Raw genomic sequence first — 14228 nt, forward strand, 5'->3', positions numbered from 1 at the left:
CTGAAGTTTAGAAAGATGAGAGGGGATCTCATAGAAACATATAAAATTCTGACGGGACGGGACAGGTTAGATGCAGGATGAATGTTCCCGATGTTGGGGAAGTCCAGAACCAGGGGACAACAGTTTAAGGATAAGGGGTAGGCCATTTAGGACTGAGGTGAGGAGAAACTCAGAGAGTTGTTAACCTGTGGAATTCTCTTCCGCAGAAAGTTGTTGATGCCAGTTCGTTAGATATATTCAAGAGGGAGTTAGGTATGGCCCTTATGGCTAAAGGGATCAAGGGGTATGGAGAGAAAGCAGGAAAGGGGTACTGAGGGAATGATCAGCCATGATCTTATTGAATGGTGGTGCAGGCTCGAAGGGCCGAATGCCTACACCTGCACCTATTTTCTATGTTTCTATGTCTCTATCCCATTGATCACAGTGGTAATGCCACACAGCACGATGGAGGGTGTTGTTCGTGTGAAGACAGAACTTTGTCCCCACATTGACTGTGTTGTGGTCACTGCTACCAGTAATGTCTGTGAGAGGTAGATTGGGGAGGACGAGTTCAGGTCTGTTTCCCTGGTGTTGGTTCTCTCACCATTTGCCACATGCCCAGTCTGGCAGCTTTGTCCTTCATGACTCGGCTGGCTCTGTCAGTAGTGGATCTACCGAGCCACTCTTGGTGATGGACATTGAAATCTCCAACTCAGGGTACATTCTCTGACGTTGCTACTCTCAATGCTCCTTCCAAGTGTTGTTCAACATGGAGGGTTCCTCAACTGAGGGCGGGCGATATCTGGTAAACAGCATGTGCTTTCCCTGTACTAACTGTTTGACCTAATTCCACAAGAACTCATATGATCGAGAGTCAATGTTAGGAATCTCAGAGCCAATCCTTTCCGACTGTTACACAAATGTGCCCCAACTCCACTGGGGCTGTGCTGCTGGAGGAAGTGGACCAACACTGGGATGGTGTTGGGAGAATCCACAATGTTGACTGCTAGGGATGGATCTCTGAATAAGATTATGATTATACAAGACTTCAATGTTTCGAGAGCATTTCATGGTGTATTGAGATATTTACAGAGTACTTATCTCAATGGTTAATATTTAAGCAATTTCCTTTGGTTCCTTGGGATCAAACCTTTGCTTCTTTTATTATTCCTCCCCTCGATAAAGGAGATGCTTGATTGGGTAAGGTCATTCTTTACAAATAACCTGTTGTTCCTGTTCGAGTGTCAGATAATATAGACCGTCCCGGGAATGGAATTCCTGGACTGAAGTGGAAGGACTGTAATCTAGAGGGCTAGGAATGGAATTCCTGGACTGAAGTGGAAGGACTGTAATCTAGAGGGCTTGGAATGGAATTCCTGGACTGAAATGGAAGGACTGTAATCTAGAGGGCCTAGGAATGGAATTCCTGGACTGAAGTGGAAGGACTGTAATCTAGAGGGCTTGGAATGGAATTCCTGGACTGAAGTGGAAGGACTGTAATCTAGAGGGCTTGGAATGGAATTCCTGGACTGAAGTGGAAGGACTGTAATCTAGAAGGCTTGGAATGGAATTCCTGGACTGAAGTGGAAGGACTATAATCTAGAGGGCTTGGAATGGAATTCCTGGACTGAAGTGGAAGGACTGTAATCTAGAGGGCTTGGAATGGAATTCCTGGACTGAAGTGGAAGGACTGTAATCTAGAGGGCTTGGAATGGAATTCCTGGATTGAGGCTGGAGTTGTGTCACGTACGCGAGTCCGATTGATCCATTACAGCGACCATCGCTCAGATACTGCCGTTTGGGAACATTTATTGATTGGGAATGTTTTGACCCTGCTGGCCTGGGATCCAATGCATCAGAGAACAAGGTTGCTGCAATCTGACTTTTCATCTTTTATCCCTCCTTTGTTTCTGTCACTTTCGCATCTTTTGTTCTCAATTTTAATTCAAGACAGGAATATAAACTATGTTATCTTTGTCCTCGGTATTTTATAGGTGTATAAAAAATCGCACATTATCTCACTTTTAATTTAAAACTGTGTACAATACGGTGAGCTGGATTAAGTTGCAGTGAAATTTTGTGATGACATTGGTTCAATGAGTCTGTTTGTTCAATGTCTGTGATTAATGTCAGTTACAGTGATGCCTAATGATGTCATCTGGGATTTCCCTCTGCTCAATGTAAGGAGCTCCCTTCAATGTTTCACCTCACACAATCAGCAGGTCTCCTCCAGCACAGATACCAGAAGTGAGTCACAGAAGGGAAGTCATGGTTGTGTCTCGCATCCCACCAGCGCCTCCCATGTCTGATGAATTTCTAGCCATGTTTGATAGATGGGCTCTAGAAGGCATGATAAGAAAATTATTGATCGACATACAACATATTTACTATCCTCTACTCGCTGCTTTTGGTGTTCCGAGTAAGTATCTATGTTCAATTATTAAATATATAAATCATGTTTCACTGTAATATCATTCTTGCTCTGTACCAAGGGATAATCAGTTATTAATGGTATTCTATTGCATTTTGTTTATGCACGTGTTGTTGTTTAAAAATAATGGGACATCCTCACTGCTGTTAGTGTATCTGGTACCTCGCTGTTAGTGTATCTGGTACCTCGCTGTTAGTGTATCTGGTACCTCACTGTTAGTGTATCTGGTACCTCGCTGTAAGTGTATCTGGTACCTCGCTGTAAGTGTATCTGGTACCTCACTGTTAGTGTATCTGGTACCTCACTGTTAGTGTCCCTGGTACCTCACTGTTAGTGTCCCTGGTACCTCACTGTTAGTGTATCTGGTACCTCACGGTTAGTGTATCTGGTACCTCACGGTTAGTGTATCTGGTACCTCACTGTTAGTGTATTTGGTACCTCACTGTTAGTGTATCTGGTACCTCACGGTTAGTGTATCTGGTACCTCGCTGTTAGTGTATCTGGTACCTCGCTGTTAGTGTATCTGGTACCTCACTGTTAGTGTATCTGGTACCTCGCTGTTAGTGTATCTGGTACCTCGCTGTTAGTGTATCTGGTACCTCACTGTTAGTGTATCTGGTACCTCGCTGTTAGTGTATCTGGTACCTCGCTGTTAGTGTATCTGGTACCTCTCTGTTAGTTTATCTGGTACCTCGCTGTTAGTGTATCTGGTACCTCGCTGTTAGTGTATCTGGTACCTCGCTGCTAGTGTATCTGGTACCTCACTGTTAGTGTATCTGGTACCTCACTGTTAGTGTATCTGGTACCTCACTGTTAGTGTATCTGGTACCTCACTGTTAGTGTATTTGGTACCTCGCTGTTAGTGTATCTGGTACCTCGCTGTTAGTGTATCTAGTACCTCGCTGTTAGTGTATCTGGTACCTCGCTGTTAGTGTATCTGGTACCTCACTATTAGTGTATCTGGTACCTCACTGTTAGTGTATCTGGTACCTCACTGTTAGTGTATCTGGTACCTCACTGTTAGTGTATCTGGTACCTCACTGTTAGTGTATCTGGTACCTCACTGTTAGTGTATCTAGTACCTCACTGTTAGTGTATCTGGTACCTCACTGTTAGTGTATCTGGTCCCTCACTGTTAGTGTATCTGGTACCTCGCTGTTAGTGTATCTGGTACCTCGCTGTTAGTGTATCTGGTACCTCGCTGTTAGTGTATCTGGTACCTCGCTGTTAGTGCATCTGGTACCTCGCTGTTAGTGTATCTGGTACCTCGCTGTTAGTGTATCTGGTACCTCGCTGTTAGTGTATCTGGTACCTCACTGTTCGTGTATCTGGTACCTCACTGTTAGTGTATCTGGTACCTCGCTGTTAGTGTATCTGGTACCTCACTGTTAGTGTAACTGGTACCTCACTGTTAGTGTATCTGGTACCTCACTGTTAGTGTATCTGGTACCTCGCTGTTAGTGTATCTGGTACCTCACTGTTCGTGTATCTGGTACCTCACTGTTAGTGTATCTGGTACCTCGCTGTTAGTGTATCTGGTACCTCGCTGTTAGTGTATCTGGTACCTCACTGTTCGTGTATCTGGTACCTCACTGTTAGTGTATCTGGTACCTCACTGTTAGTGTATCTGGTACCTCGCTGTTAGTGTATCTGGTACCTCACTGTTAGTGTATCTGGTACCTCACTGTTAGTGTATCTGGTACCTCACTGTTAGTGTATCTGGTACCTCGCTGTTAGTGTATCTGGTACCTCGCTGTTAGTGTATCTGGTACCTCACTGTTAGTGTAACTGGTACCTCACTGTTAGTGTATCTGGTACCTCACTGTTAGTGTATCTGGTACCTCGCTGTTAGTGTATCTGGTACCTCGCTGTTAGTGTATCTGGTACCTCACTGTTACTGTATCTGGTACCTCGCTGTAAGTGTATCTGGTACCTCGCTGTTAATGTATCTGGTACCTCGCTGTTAGTGTATCTGGTACCTCACTGTTAGTGTATCTGGTACCTCGCTGTTAGTGTATCTGGTACCTCGCTGTTAGTGTATATGTTACTTCGCTGTAAGTGTATCTGGTACCTCAGTGTTAGTGTATCTGGTACCTCACTGTTAGTGTATCTGGTACCTCAATGTTAGTGTATCTGGTACCTCACTGTTAGTGTATCTGGTACCTCACTGTTAGTGTATCTGGTACCTCACTGTTCGTGTATCTGGTACCTCCCTGTTAGTGTATCTGGTACCTCACTGTTAGTGTATCTGGTACCTCACTGTTCGTGTATCTGGTACCTCACTGTTAATGTATCTGGTACCTCGCTGTTAATGTATCTGGTACCTCGCTGTTAGTGTATCTGGTACCTCGCTGTTAGTGTATCTGGTACCTCGCTGTTAGTGTATCTGGTACCTCACTGTTAGTGTATCTGGTACCTCGCTGTTAGTGTATCTGGTACCTCACTGTTAGTGTATCTGGTACCTCACTGTTAGTGTATCTGGTACCTCGCTGTTAGTGTATCTGGTACCTCGCTGTTAGTGTATCTGGTACCTCACCGTGCTGTCGGCTATTGATTCTTTAAATGATATTGCTCCATCAAGATTCAAATGTTCTGTATTGAACTCAAGCAAAGATATTGGAAGAGACACTTTATTTCCTGAATTTGAGAATCCTCGCTACACTGCACATTTGTATCAGATCAGAAGCAGGTTTTCTAAGTTTCGGGAACTTGCCACCAAATGACGACAGGTGATTGACCTGAAACAGTCACTGTGTTTCTCTCTCCTCTGATGCTGCCTGACCTGTTGATTATCTCTCGGATTTTCTATTTTTATTTCAGACGTTCATCATCCACAGTATTTTACTGTTGTGTTCACCGAATGCTCGCCATGTTTACTTACACACAGTGCGAAGAACAAATCCTGACAGATCATACACACCTTCTTAAATCACTGAAATATCTCCTATTTTCTATGTTTCTCCTATTTTCTATGTTTCTATGTTTCGAATCATTCAGTTCCAGCCAGTGCCTCATGTTCCACATTCTCCAGTTCTGCATTACTGCCACTGCTTCTGATGGTTGGAACAGATTTATCCGGGTCATTTTCATTCTCACTAAATGCTCATTCAGTCAGATTTCCAGACATTTATTTGCAATCTTTGTTTTGAGTTTACAATTGCCTCTCATGTATGTCTGCCACAGCTCAGTGGGTCTCTCAGTGAGAATCGGAGTAATTCTCTATTGTACCCTGCTTTCATTCAGCATAAAGAATGTCAGCTGATTGTAACTGAAGTATTAATGATCAAACAATCCTTTGATATTTTTCCATCTAATATACGATGCACAAGTTGGAAACCAGCATGTGAAAGAAAACAAGAATAACTCATATCCATTTGTGTTCAGATACTTTACAGAAACATTGGACAGCACTTTACCTGTGGAATAAGTCGTCCGATTTCGATGCTAAAACAAAGCATTTAGTTGGACATTCCCTGGTCAATGATAACCATTTATTTTATTCAGAGTCCATTCTTTGCCATGTTATTCGGAAATTCTTTCTTTCAATGAGCGACAATTTCAACAAAAAGGTGTAAAGCTCATTGTTCAATACACTTCCTGCAGCCCAGTTATCTTTCTAACTGCTGTACATTTGTATTTAATAACCTAACATCGTCATATTAGCTTCATACATTTTAAGTAGAACCACCTGTAATTATTGCACGCCACAATTGCAGTCGATGTTTATTTCTGTTACACTCACTTTCAGTTCGAATTAGAATCCATATCCTCAGCAGGAGCAAGAATACAATGAGGGTCTCCCTCCCTCTCCCCCCATCACCGCCCCCTCCCACCAACACAGCGGCACAGAAGTGAATCTCACCGCTCTCGGTGCTGACTGATCCCGGGACACGAAGGCTTCCTGAGAGGTTCTTGACCCGTGTGTCCCTGTTACCTTGGGCAGTGTTGTTGTCTGCTGAGCTAAAGGTAGATCTATCATTTAATGTCTCATTGATCAAACATCTGTTCATTTCATGTTGTCTTTATCCCCATTTCATTTATTGATTCCTTATTATTTTTGCAATAAACACTGCATTCATTTCCTCAGGTGCGAGAATTAGATTATATCATTTCATGTCACTAATGATTTGCAGATTGCAGACCGAATCCCATCAATCTTCTGCTCTTGCTCCCAGCCTGATGTTTAATTTAACTGGTTATTTCCTTTCCTCACAGTGAACTTAGTGACGATAATGATCCTGTCCCGGGGAAAGTGTGGACTCTCCAAATGTGTCACTCGTTACCTGGTGGCCATGGCAACAGCGGATCTACTGGTGGTGATCCTGGATCTGATACTGAGGCACATTCCGATTCGTTATAGGGAACAGTTTATTTTCGTGTATTCCATCCCCCTGTGTAATATCCACGCCGTCCTGCTCTATGCAGCCACAGACTGTTCTGTCTGGTTCACCGTCACTTTCACCTTCGATCGATTTGTGGCCATTTGTTGCCAGAAGCTGAAAACTAAATATTGCACCGAGAGAACGGCGGCTGTGGTTCTGGGAACAGTGACTGTGCTGAGCTGTTTAAAGAACATACCCTGGTATTTTATGTTCACAAGTAGGTATATGCTTTATAACAACCCCTGGTTTTGTGACACTAATTATGCATCACTGGGCTGGGCAGTATTCGAACTACTTCATTATATTCTAACCCCGTGTGTCCCATTTATTCTGATCCTGCTGCTCAATGCTCTCACTGTCAGACACATTTTACTGGCCAGCAGAGCTCGCAGGAGACTCCGGGGTCACAGCAGTGGGGAGAGTCCCAGAGACCCCGAGATGGAGAGTCGCAGAAAATCCATGATTTTATTGTTTGTTATCTCGGGGAATTTCATCCTGCTATGGGCAATGTATATGGTGGTTCTTGTGGCAAACCGGCTTGTTTGGATTTCACATCTTGTATTTATACCTGCGTTAGTAACTGAACTGGGTTACATGCTGCAGCAGCTGAGTTGCTGTACAAACACTGGGATTTACGCCGTGACACAGACTAAGTTCCGGGAGCAGTGGAAGAATGTGCTGAAATATCCCTTTGTTGTAATTGTAAAATGCATTAAACGATAAGAAGCAGCAGAGACTTTACAGCCTCAGAACTCAATGCCACCAGATAATGGGGGGGAAATCCCGGTTGGGGGCTTCCTTCGGACAAATGCCTCCGACCGGAGGATATTTTATGTAAACCTTCGATTCCCATCCGAGACCTTCATTCCATGTGTAGCGTTAGGGAAATGGCCTTCCCCATACGTACAGTAAAGCTGGAGTCACATGGGCCTGAAGCACCAATCACGCTGCAGTATTCTCAGTGATAATAATGGCAACTCGCTTTTTCAGAGTTCCCAATATTATCAATGTGAATAAACACCTCAATATTGAAAAGCAACAGAATAAATTAAAAACACATCACATATTTAAAATTAATTGAAATTAAAGTCAATTAAATGTTTTGTTAAAAAAATGTTTTGGAATTTTTTTAACATGTTTCAATAAGGTTTAAAATAAATGATCCTTGGTGGAAAGGGTTTTTACTGTAAAAATATGTATTTAAGTTTATTTTTGATATGTTTTCGAACTCTTACACTGGTAAAAGTAATGTATCGACCTGCTTTTACCTGGTTTAAGAGTTTGAAGGACATTCTCTGGGCATGATTTGGGCAAATGACCCAATCTCACCCACACAAATGGTCTTCTCCCCGGGATTTGGAGAATCCATATGGAGAAATCTTTGACAGATCGGAAAAGCCGGTTTCCGGGGCATGTACACTTGGGCCTGACCTGGTGAGGCCGGAATTTAAGGCCCATTGTGTCCGAGCCACTCTCCCTCATGGTGAATATTATCACACTCACTCACACACTGTCTACACAGGGCTCCCTGGGCGGGGAGTGACAATCTGTCAGGATCCTCTGCAAGGTCAGCAGTGACCTGCAAAAGGATGGCACCCCCTAAAGTACCACCTAAAGTAGCTGGTCTCCCGCCTGCACTAAGGTGGCAACATCCGTTGCCTAGACAATGGGGTAGTGTTCCTCAGGACCACTCCCTGCCTCACATATGGATGTTCTCACTCGCGCTCGGCACAGCATATACAGCTCTGGTACCCAGCACAAAGCTGGTGGCAGGATCTATTCCCATTGGCTGGTTGATGTCACTGACCTTCCCCTTCCCAGAAGTGAGGCCAGGTGAGTTACAGCGAGAGTCGAGGTCAGCAGCAGATAGAGGTTTGTTCACCAAAGCAGTGAGTGAGTGGCTAGGGGGAGCCACTCGGCCCGGCCCTGCACCAATCCCCACAACCCAGCATGGTAAGGAGGAGGTCCAACACCAGGTACGATGGCAGCTCCTGTCGGCCAGGCTTTCCATCAGTGCCTGAGTCTGACTGCAAGAGACCTACGTCTGTCTTCACTAATCGTTTTCTCTTCACATATCTGTGGAAGCTTTTGCAGTAAATAGGAGCACGATTAGTCCATTGAGCCCCTCGAGCCTGCTCTGCCATGCAAGATCATGGCAGATGGAGGCTTGTAATAAATGCACCGAAAGAATCCTGGGCGATTTTAACCTACATATTGATTGGACAAAGCAAATTGGCCAGCGTAGCCCCGAGGAAGAGTTCATAGAGTGTATCCTGGATGGTTTCCTTGAACAGCATATTGCGGATCCAACCAGCGAGCAGGCTATCTTAGATCTGGTACAGTGAAATGAATGACCATAACATGGTTCAATTTGAAATTCTGTTGGGCGGTGAGTAAGTTAGTTCTCAAACCAGTGTCCTAAGCTTAAATTATTGAGAAAACAAAGGTATGGGGGCAGAGTTGGCTAAAGTGGACTGGGAAAATAGATTAAAGTACGGGACGGTTGATGATCAGTGGCAGACATTTAAGGAGATATTTCTTAACTCGCAACTAAAATATATCCCAATGAGATGGAAAGACTGTAAGAGAACGGATAACCATCCGTGCCTAACTGAGGAAATAAGGGTCGGCATCACATTGAAAACAAGGGCCTGCAATGGGCCAAGATCAGTGGGAGACCAGAGGATTGGGAAACGTTTAAAAGCCAGCAAAGAACAAATACAAAATTGACAAAGAGAGGGAAGATAGAGTATGAAAGGAAACAAGCACGAAATATAAAAACACAGTAAGAGTTTCTACAGGTACATAACAAGGAAAACAGTGGCTAAAGTAAATGTTCCTCCCCTGGAGGATGAGACTGGGGAATGGTCGAGACATTGAACAAATATATTGTATCCGTCTTCACTGTAGAAGCCACTGAAACACCCCAATAGTGGATAAGCAAGGGGCTGTAGGGAGGTTGGAACTTCATACAATCACTATCGCTAATGAAGTAGTACTCAGTAAAATAATGGGACTAAAGGCGTACAAGTCCCCTGTGTCATGTATTTAACCATCTTGTAATGATTTGGTCATGTAACTGTAACTCATGCACACTGTACCTGTACCCTAGAAATGCACACCCTGACCACAGGGGGTGAACTTGCGGGAGACACTCCTCACCTGGGTTTCCAGGTATAAAAGGGCAGGTCCCACCCAGGGTCAGTACTCCTTAGTCCTGCCAATAAAGGTGAAGGTCACAGAGTGACCGTGTCTGATATATCCATGCCTCGTGTGAGTTTGTAGTAAGGTGCAGAGACACTACATTTGGGGACGAGAAACGGGAATCACCGAACCACGAGGATGGCCACCGGTGGCACAGAGGAACGTTACTGTGTGGGTGAGGACTGGGATGACTTTGTGGAAAGACTCCAGCAGAGCTTTGTCACAAAGGACTGGCTGGAAGAGACAGCGGCTGACAAGCGGAGGGTGCATCTACTGACCAGCTGTGGTCCACAGACGTATGCATCTACTGACCAGCTGTGGTCCACAGACGTATGCATCTACTGACCAGCTGTGGTTCACAGACGTATGCATCTACTGACCAGCTGTGGTTCACAGACGTATGCATCTACTGACCAGCTGTGGTCCACAGACGTATGCATCTACTGACCAGCTGTGGTCCACAGACGTATGCACCTACTGACCAGCTGTGGTCCACAGACGTATGCATCTACTGACCAGCTGTGGTCCACAGACGTATGCATCTACTGACCAGCTGTGGTCCACAGACGTATGCATCTACTGACCAGCTGTGGTCCACAGACATATGCATCTACTGACCAGCTGTGGTCCACAGACGTATGCATCTACTGACCAGCTGTGGTCCACAGACGTATGCACCTACTGACCAGCTGTGGACCACAGACGTATGCGCTGATGAAAGACCTGCTCGCACCCCAAAAGCCGGCAGACAAGTCTTTTGAAGAGCTCAGCCAACTGATCAGTGAGCATCTCAAGCCGGCAAGTAGTGTACACATGGCCTACACCGGTTCTACTCTCACCGGCACCGGGAGGGACAAAACATCTCGGACTTCGTGGCGGACCTGCAGTGCTTGGCCAGTTTCTGTAAGTTCTCTGATGCCTGCAGCGGGAGATATTAAGGGACTTTTGCCATCGAGGGCATTAATCATGCCAGCATTTCCAGGAAGCTCATAGAGACCAAGGACTTGACTTTAGAAGGGGCGGCGTTGAAAGCTCAGACCTTTATGGCAGGGGAAGAGGAGACCAAGCAAATTTACGCACGCAACCCTGGTCCCAACGTGGCGATGGACCAGGGAGTTAACATGGTGAAAACTGCTCGGGACCCCGCAGGCAGGCAAGGGCATTTCGAAACCACCCAGGCAGCAACAGGCTCTAGGGTGGGCCTGCAACAAGGACAATGGAGAGGGGATTGGCAATTCACGCCATCTCGAGGAACAATGCGTCCCGCGATAGGACCATTAACACCCACCATCAGAGTGCTTAGAAACAGCCAAATGGGCAATCAGAGGGGAATGCTGGGTAATAGTCCCTTTGTTAACCGCAATCTCAATCTCAGCTCATGCTGGAGATGTGGGGGGTAGACACACTGCAAGAAGCTGCAGATTCCAGCAATATACCTGTAGGATTTGTAATATCAGTGGACACTTGGCCAGGATGTGCAAAAAGGCAGTAGCGAGGCTAATCTGTGAGACAGAGGAACCAGATGAGGGATCTGCAATGCAGGATGATGCCTGGGGTAAAGCCATGGATGCTGAAGTTCAGCGGGTTCACGTGGCTGACGTCCACAGCTCATACACTAAACGTCACCCATGATGATGCAAGTCTTACTGAATGGCATCCCGGTGCACATGGAGCTGGATACGGGAGTGAGCCAGTCACTCATGAGTGCCCAACAATTTAAGAGACTATGGCCACACAGAGCTAGCAGGCCCAAACTGGAACGCATTGACATGCAGCTACGGACTTACACCAAAGAGCTCATCCCAGTGCTGGGCAGTGCAAACTTGGTGGTAACATATAATGGATCACAGAACCGGCTGCCACTCTGGGTCGTTCCTGGAAATGGCTCCGTGCTTTTGGGGAGGAGTTGGCTAGCTGGGATGAAATGGAAATGGGGGGATGTGCACGTCATTTCATCTGTGGAGCGAAATTCATGCTCACAGGTCCTGCAAAAATTCAGGTCACTGTTTCAACCCGGTGTCGGAACGTTCAAGGGCACTAAAGTAGTGATACACATCACTCCGGGCACCAGACCAGTGCACCACAAGGCCAGAGCGGTGCCGTATGTGATGCATAAAAATATTGATTGTGAATTGGACAGGCTGCTCAGAGAGGGCATAATTTCGGCCGTTGAATTCAGCGACTGGGCCAGTCCCATCGTTCCTGTGTTTAAAGCAGACGGCTCGGTCAGGATTTGTGGCGACTACAAAGCCACCATCAACCGAGTGTCGCTGCAAGACCAATACCCGCTCCCGAGAGCAGAGGACCTTTTTGCCACACTGGCAGGTGGTAAGCTGTTCACGAAGCTGGACCTCACTTTGGCCGACATGACTCAGGAACAGACTGAAGAATCCAAGCTTCTGACCATCACGACACACAAGGGATTATTTATCTACAACAGGTGTCCGTTTGGCATTCGTTCGGCAGCAGCTATCTTTCAGAGAAACATGGAAAGTTTGCTCAAGTCCATCCCTGGAACGATTGTGTTCCAAGACGACATTCCCATAACGGGTCGAGACACCGAGGAACACCTCCACAACCTGGAGGAGATGCTACGCCGATTGGACCGGGTAGGCTTGCGGCTGAAAAAGGCCAAGTGTGTGTTTTTGACCCCAGAGGTCGAGTTTTTGGGCAGGAGGGTTGCTGTACATGGGATCAGGCCCACTGAATCAAAAACTGAGGTGATTCACCGGGCACCCAGGCCTGGAAACACGTCGGAGCTGTGATCATTCCTGGGACTTTTGAACTATTTCGGGAACTTTCTGCCGAACTGAAGCACATTGTTGGAGCCGTTACACATGTTCCTGCGTAAAGGTTGTGAATGGTTTTGTGGGGACTGTCAAGAACGGGCTTTCAATAAGGCGAGGAACTGCTGTGTTCCAACTAACTGTTGACTTTGTATGACGCCTGTAAAAAACTGGTTTTAACATGCGATGCGTCATCCTACGGGGTTGGGTGTGTGTTGCAGGGTAACGATGACGGCCAACTCCAACCAGTGGCTTACACCTCCAGGTCGCTCTCCCAGGCAGAGCGTGGATACGGCGCAGTTGAGAAGGAGGCACTCGCGTGTGTGTACGGTGTGAAAAAGATGCACCAGTACCTCTTCGGTAGACGGTTCGAGCTAGAGACGGACCACAAGCCGTTAACATCCCTGTTGTCCGACAGTAAGGCTGTCAATGCTAATGCATCAGCTCACATACAGCGCTGGGCCCTCACACTGGCTGCGTATGACTACACCATACGTCACCGGCCAGGCACCGTAAATTGCGCTGACGCACTCAGCGGGCTCCCACTGGCCACCACCGAGGGAGCGTCGGAGCAGAGCGCTGAGATGGTCATGGCCGTTGAGGCTTTTCACACTGCGGGCTCCCCCATCACAGCCCGCCAGATCAAACTCTGGACCAACAGGGACCCCCTCCTATCCATGATAAAGAAATGTGTCCTGACTGGGGACTGGGTGCCCGCACACAGGGTGTGCCCCGAGGAGATCAGACCGTTTCACAGACGGATGGATGAGCTCTCCATCCAATCCAACTGCCTGTTATGGGGCAGCCGGGTAGTCATGCCCCAGAAAGGAAGGGAAGCGTTCATCAGGGAACTCCACAGCGAGCACCCTGGCATCGTGTTAATGAAGGCCATTGCCCGGTCACATGTATGGTGGCCAGGGATTGACTCAGACCTGGAACACTGAGTTCACAGATGCACGACGTGTGCTCAGCTGGGCAATGCCCCCAGGAAGGCCCCACTCAGCCCGTGGCCCTGACCCACCAGCCCATGGTCACGTATTCACATCGACTATGTGGGCCCGTTCATGGGGAAAATGTTCCTGATCGTTGTCAATGCGTACTCGAAGTGGATCGAGTGCATCATATTAAACTCGTGCACGACATCCACCACCGTGGAGAGTCTGCGTATGGTTTTCGCGACCCACGGTTTGCCGGATATCCTGGTCAGCGACAATGGCCCGTGTTTTACCAGCCATGAGTTCCAGGAGTTTATGTCGGGCAATGGGATCAAGCACGTCCGGACAGCGCCTTTCAAGCCGGCCTCCCTATATTCAAATCTAAATTGTTGATATATACCGCAAAAAGCAAGGGACCCAGTACTGAGCCCTGCAGAACCCCACTGGAAACATCCTTCCAGTCACAAAAACATCCATCAATCATTACCCTTTGCTTCCTACCTCCAAGCCA

General features: G+C 46.7%; 1 protein-coding gene across 1 annotated transcript in view; it reads left to right on the plus strand.

The window, feature by feature from the left end:
• The first annotated feature begins 2324 nt into the window (after positions 1-2324).
• LOC139266993 (probable G-protein coupled receptor 139) overlaps positions 2325-14228 on the plus strand; it is a 104010-nt gene continuing 92106 nt past the window's right edge. Inside the window, exons 1-2 of the mRNA XM_070884625.1 lie at positions 2325-2398; positions 6626-7501. Of these exons, the coding sequence (XP_070740726.1) occupies positions 2329-2398; positions 6626-7501 (946 nt within the window). The 5' untranslated portion in view covers positions 2325-2328. The remainder of the gene's footprint in view (positions 2399-6625; positions 7502-14228) is intronic.

This window comes from Pristiophorus japonicus, chromosome 7, assembly GCF_044704955.1.
Source record: "Pristiophorus japonicus isolate sPriJap1 chromosome 7, sPriJap1.hap1, whole genome shotgun sequence".
NCBI classification, from domain to species: Eukaryota; Metazoa; Chordata; class Chondrichthyes; family Pristiophoridae; genus Pristiophorus; species Pristiophorus japonicus.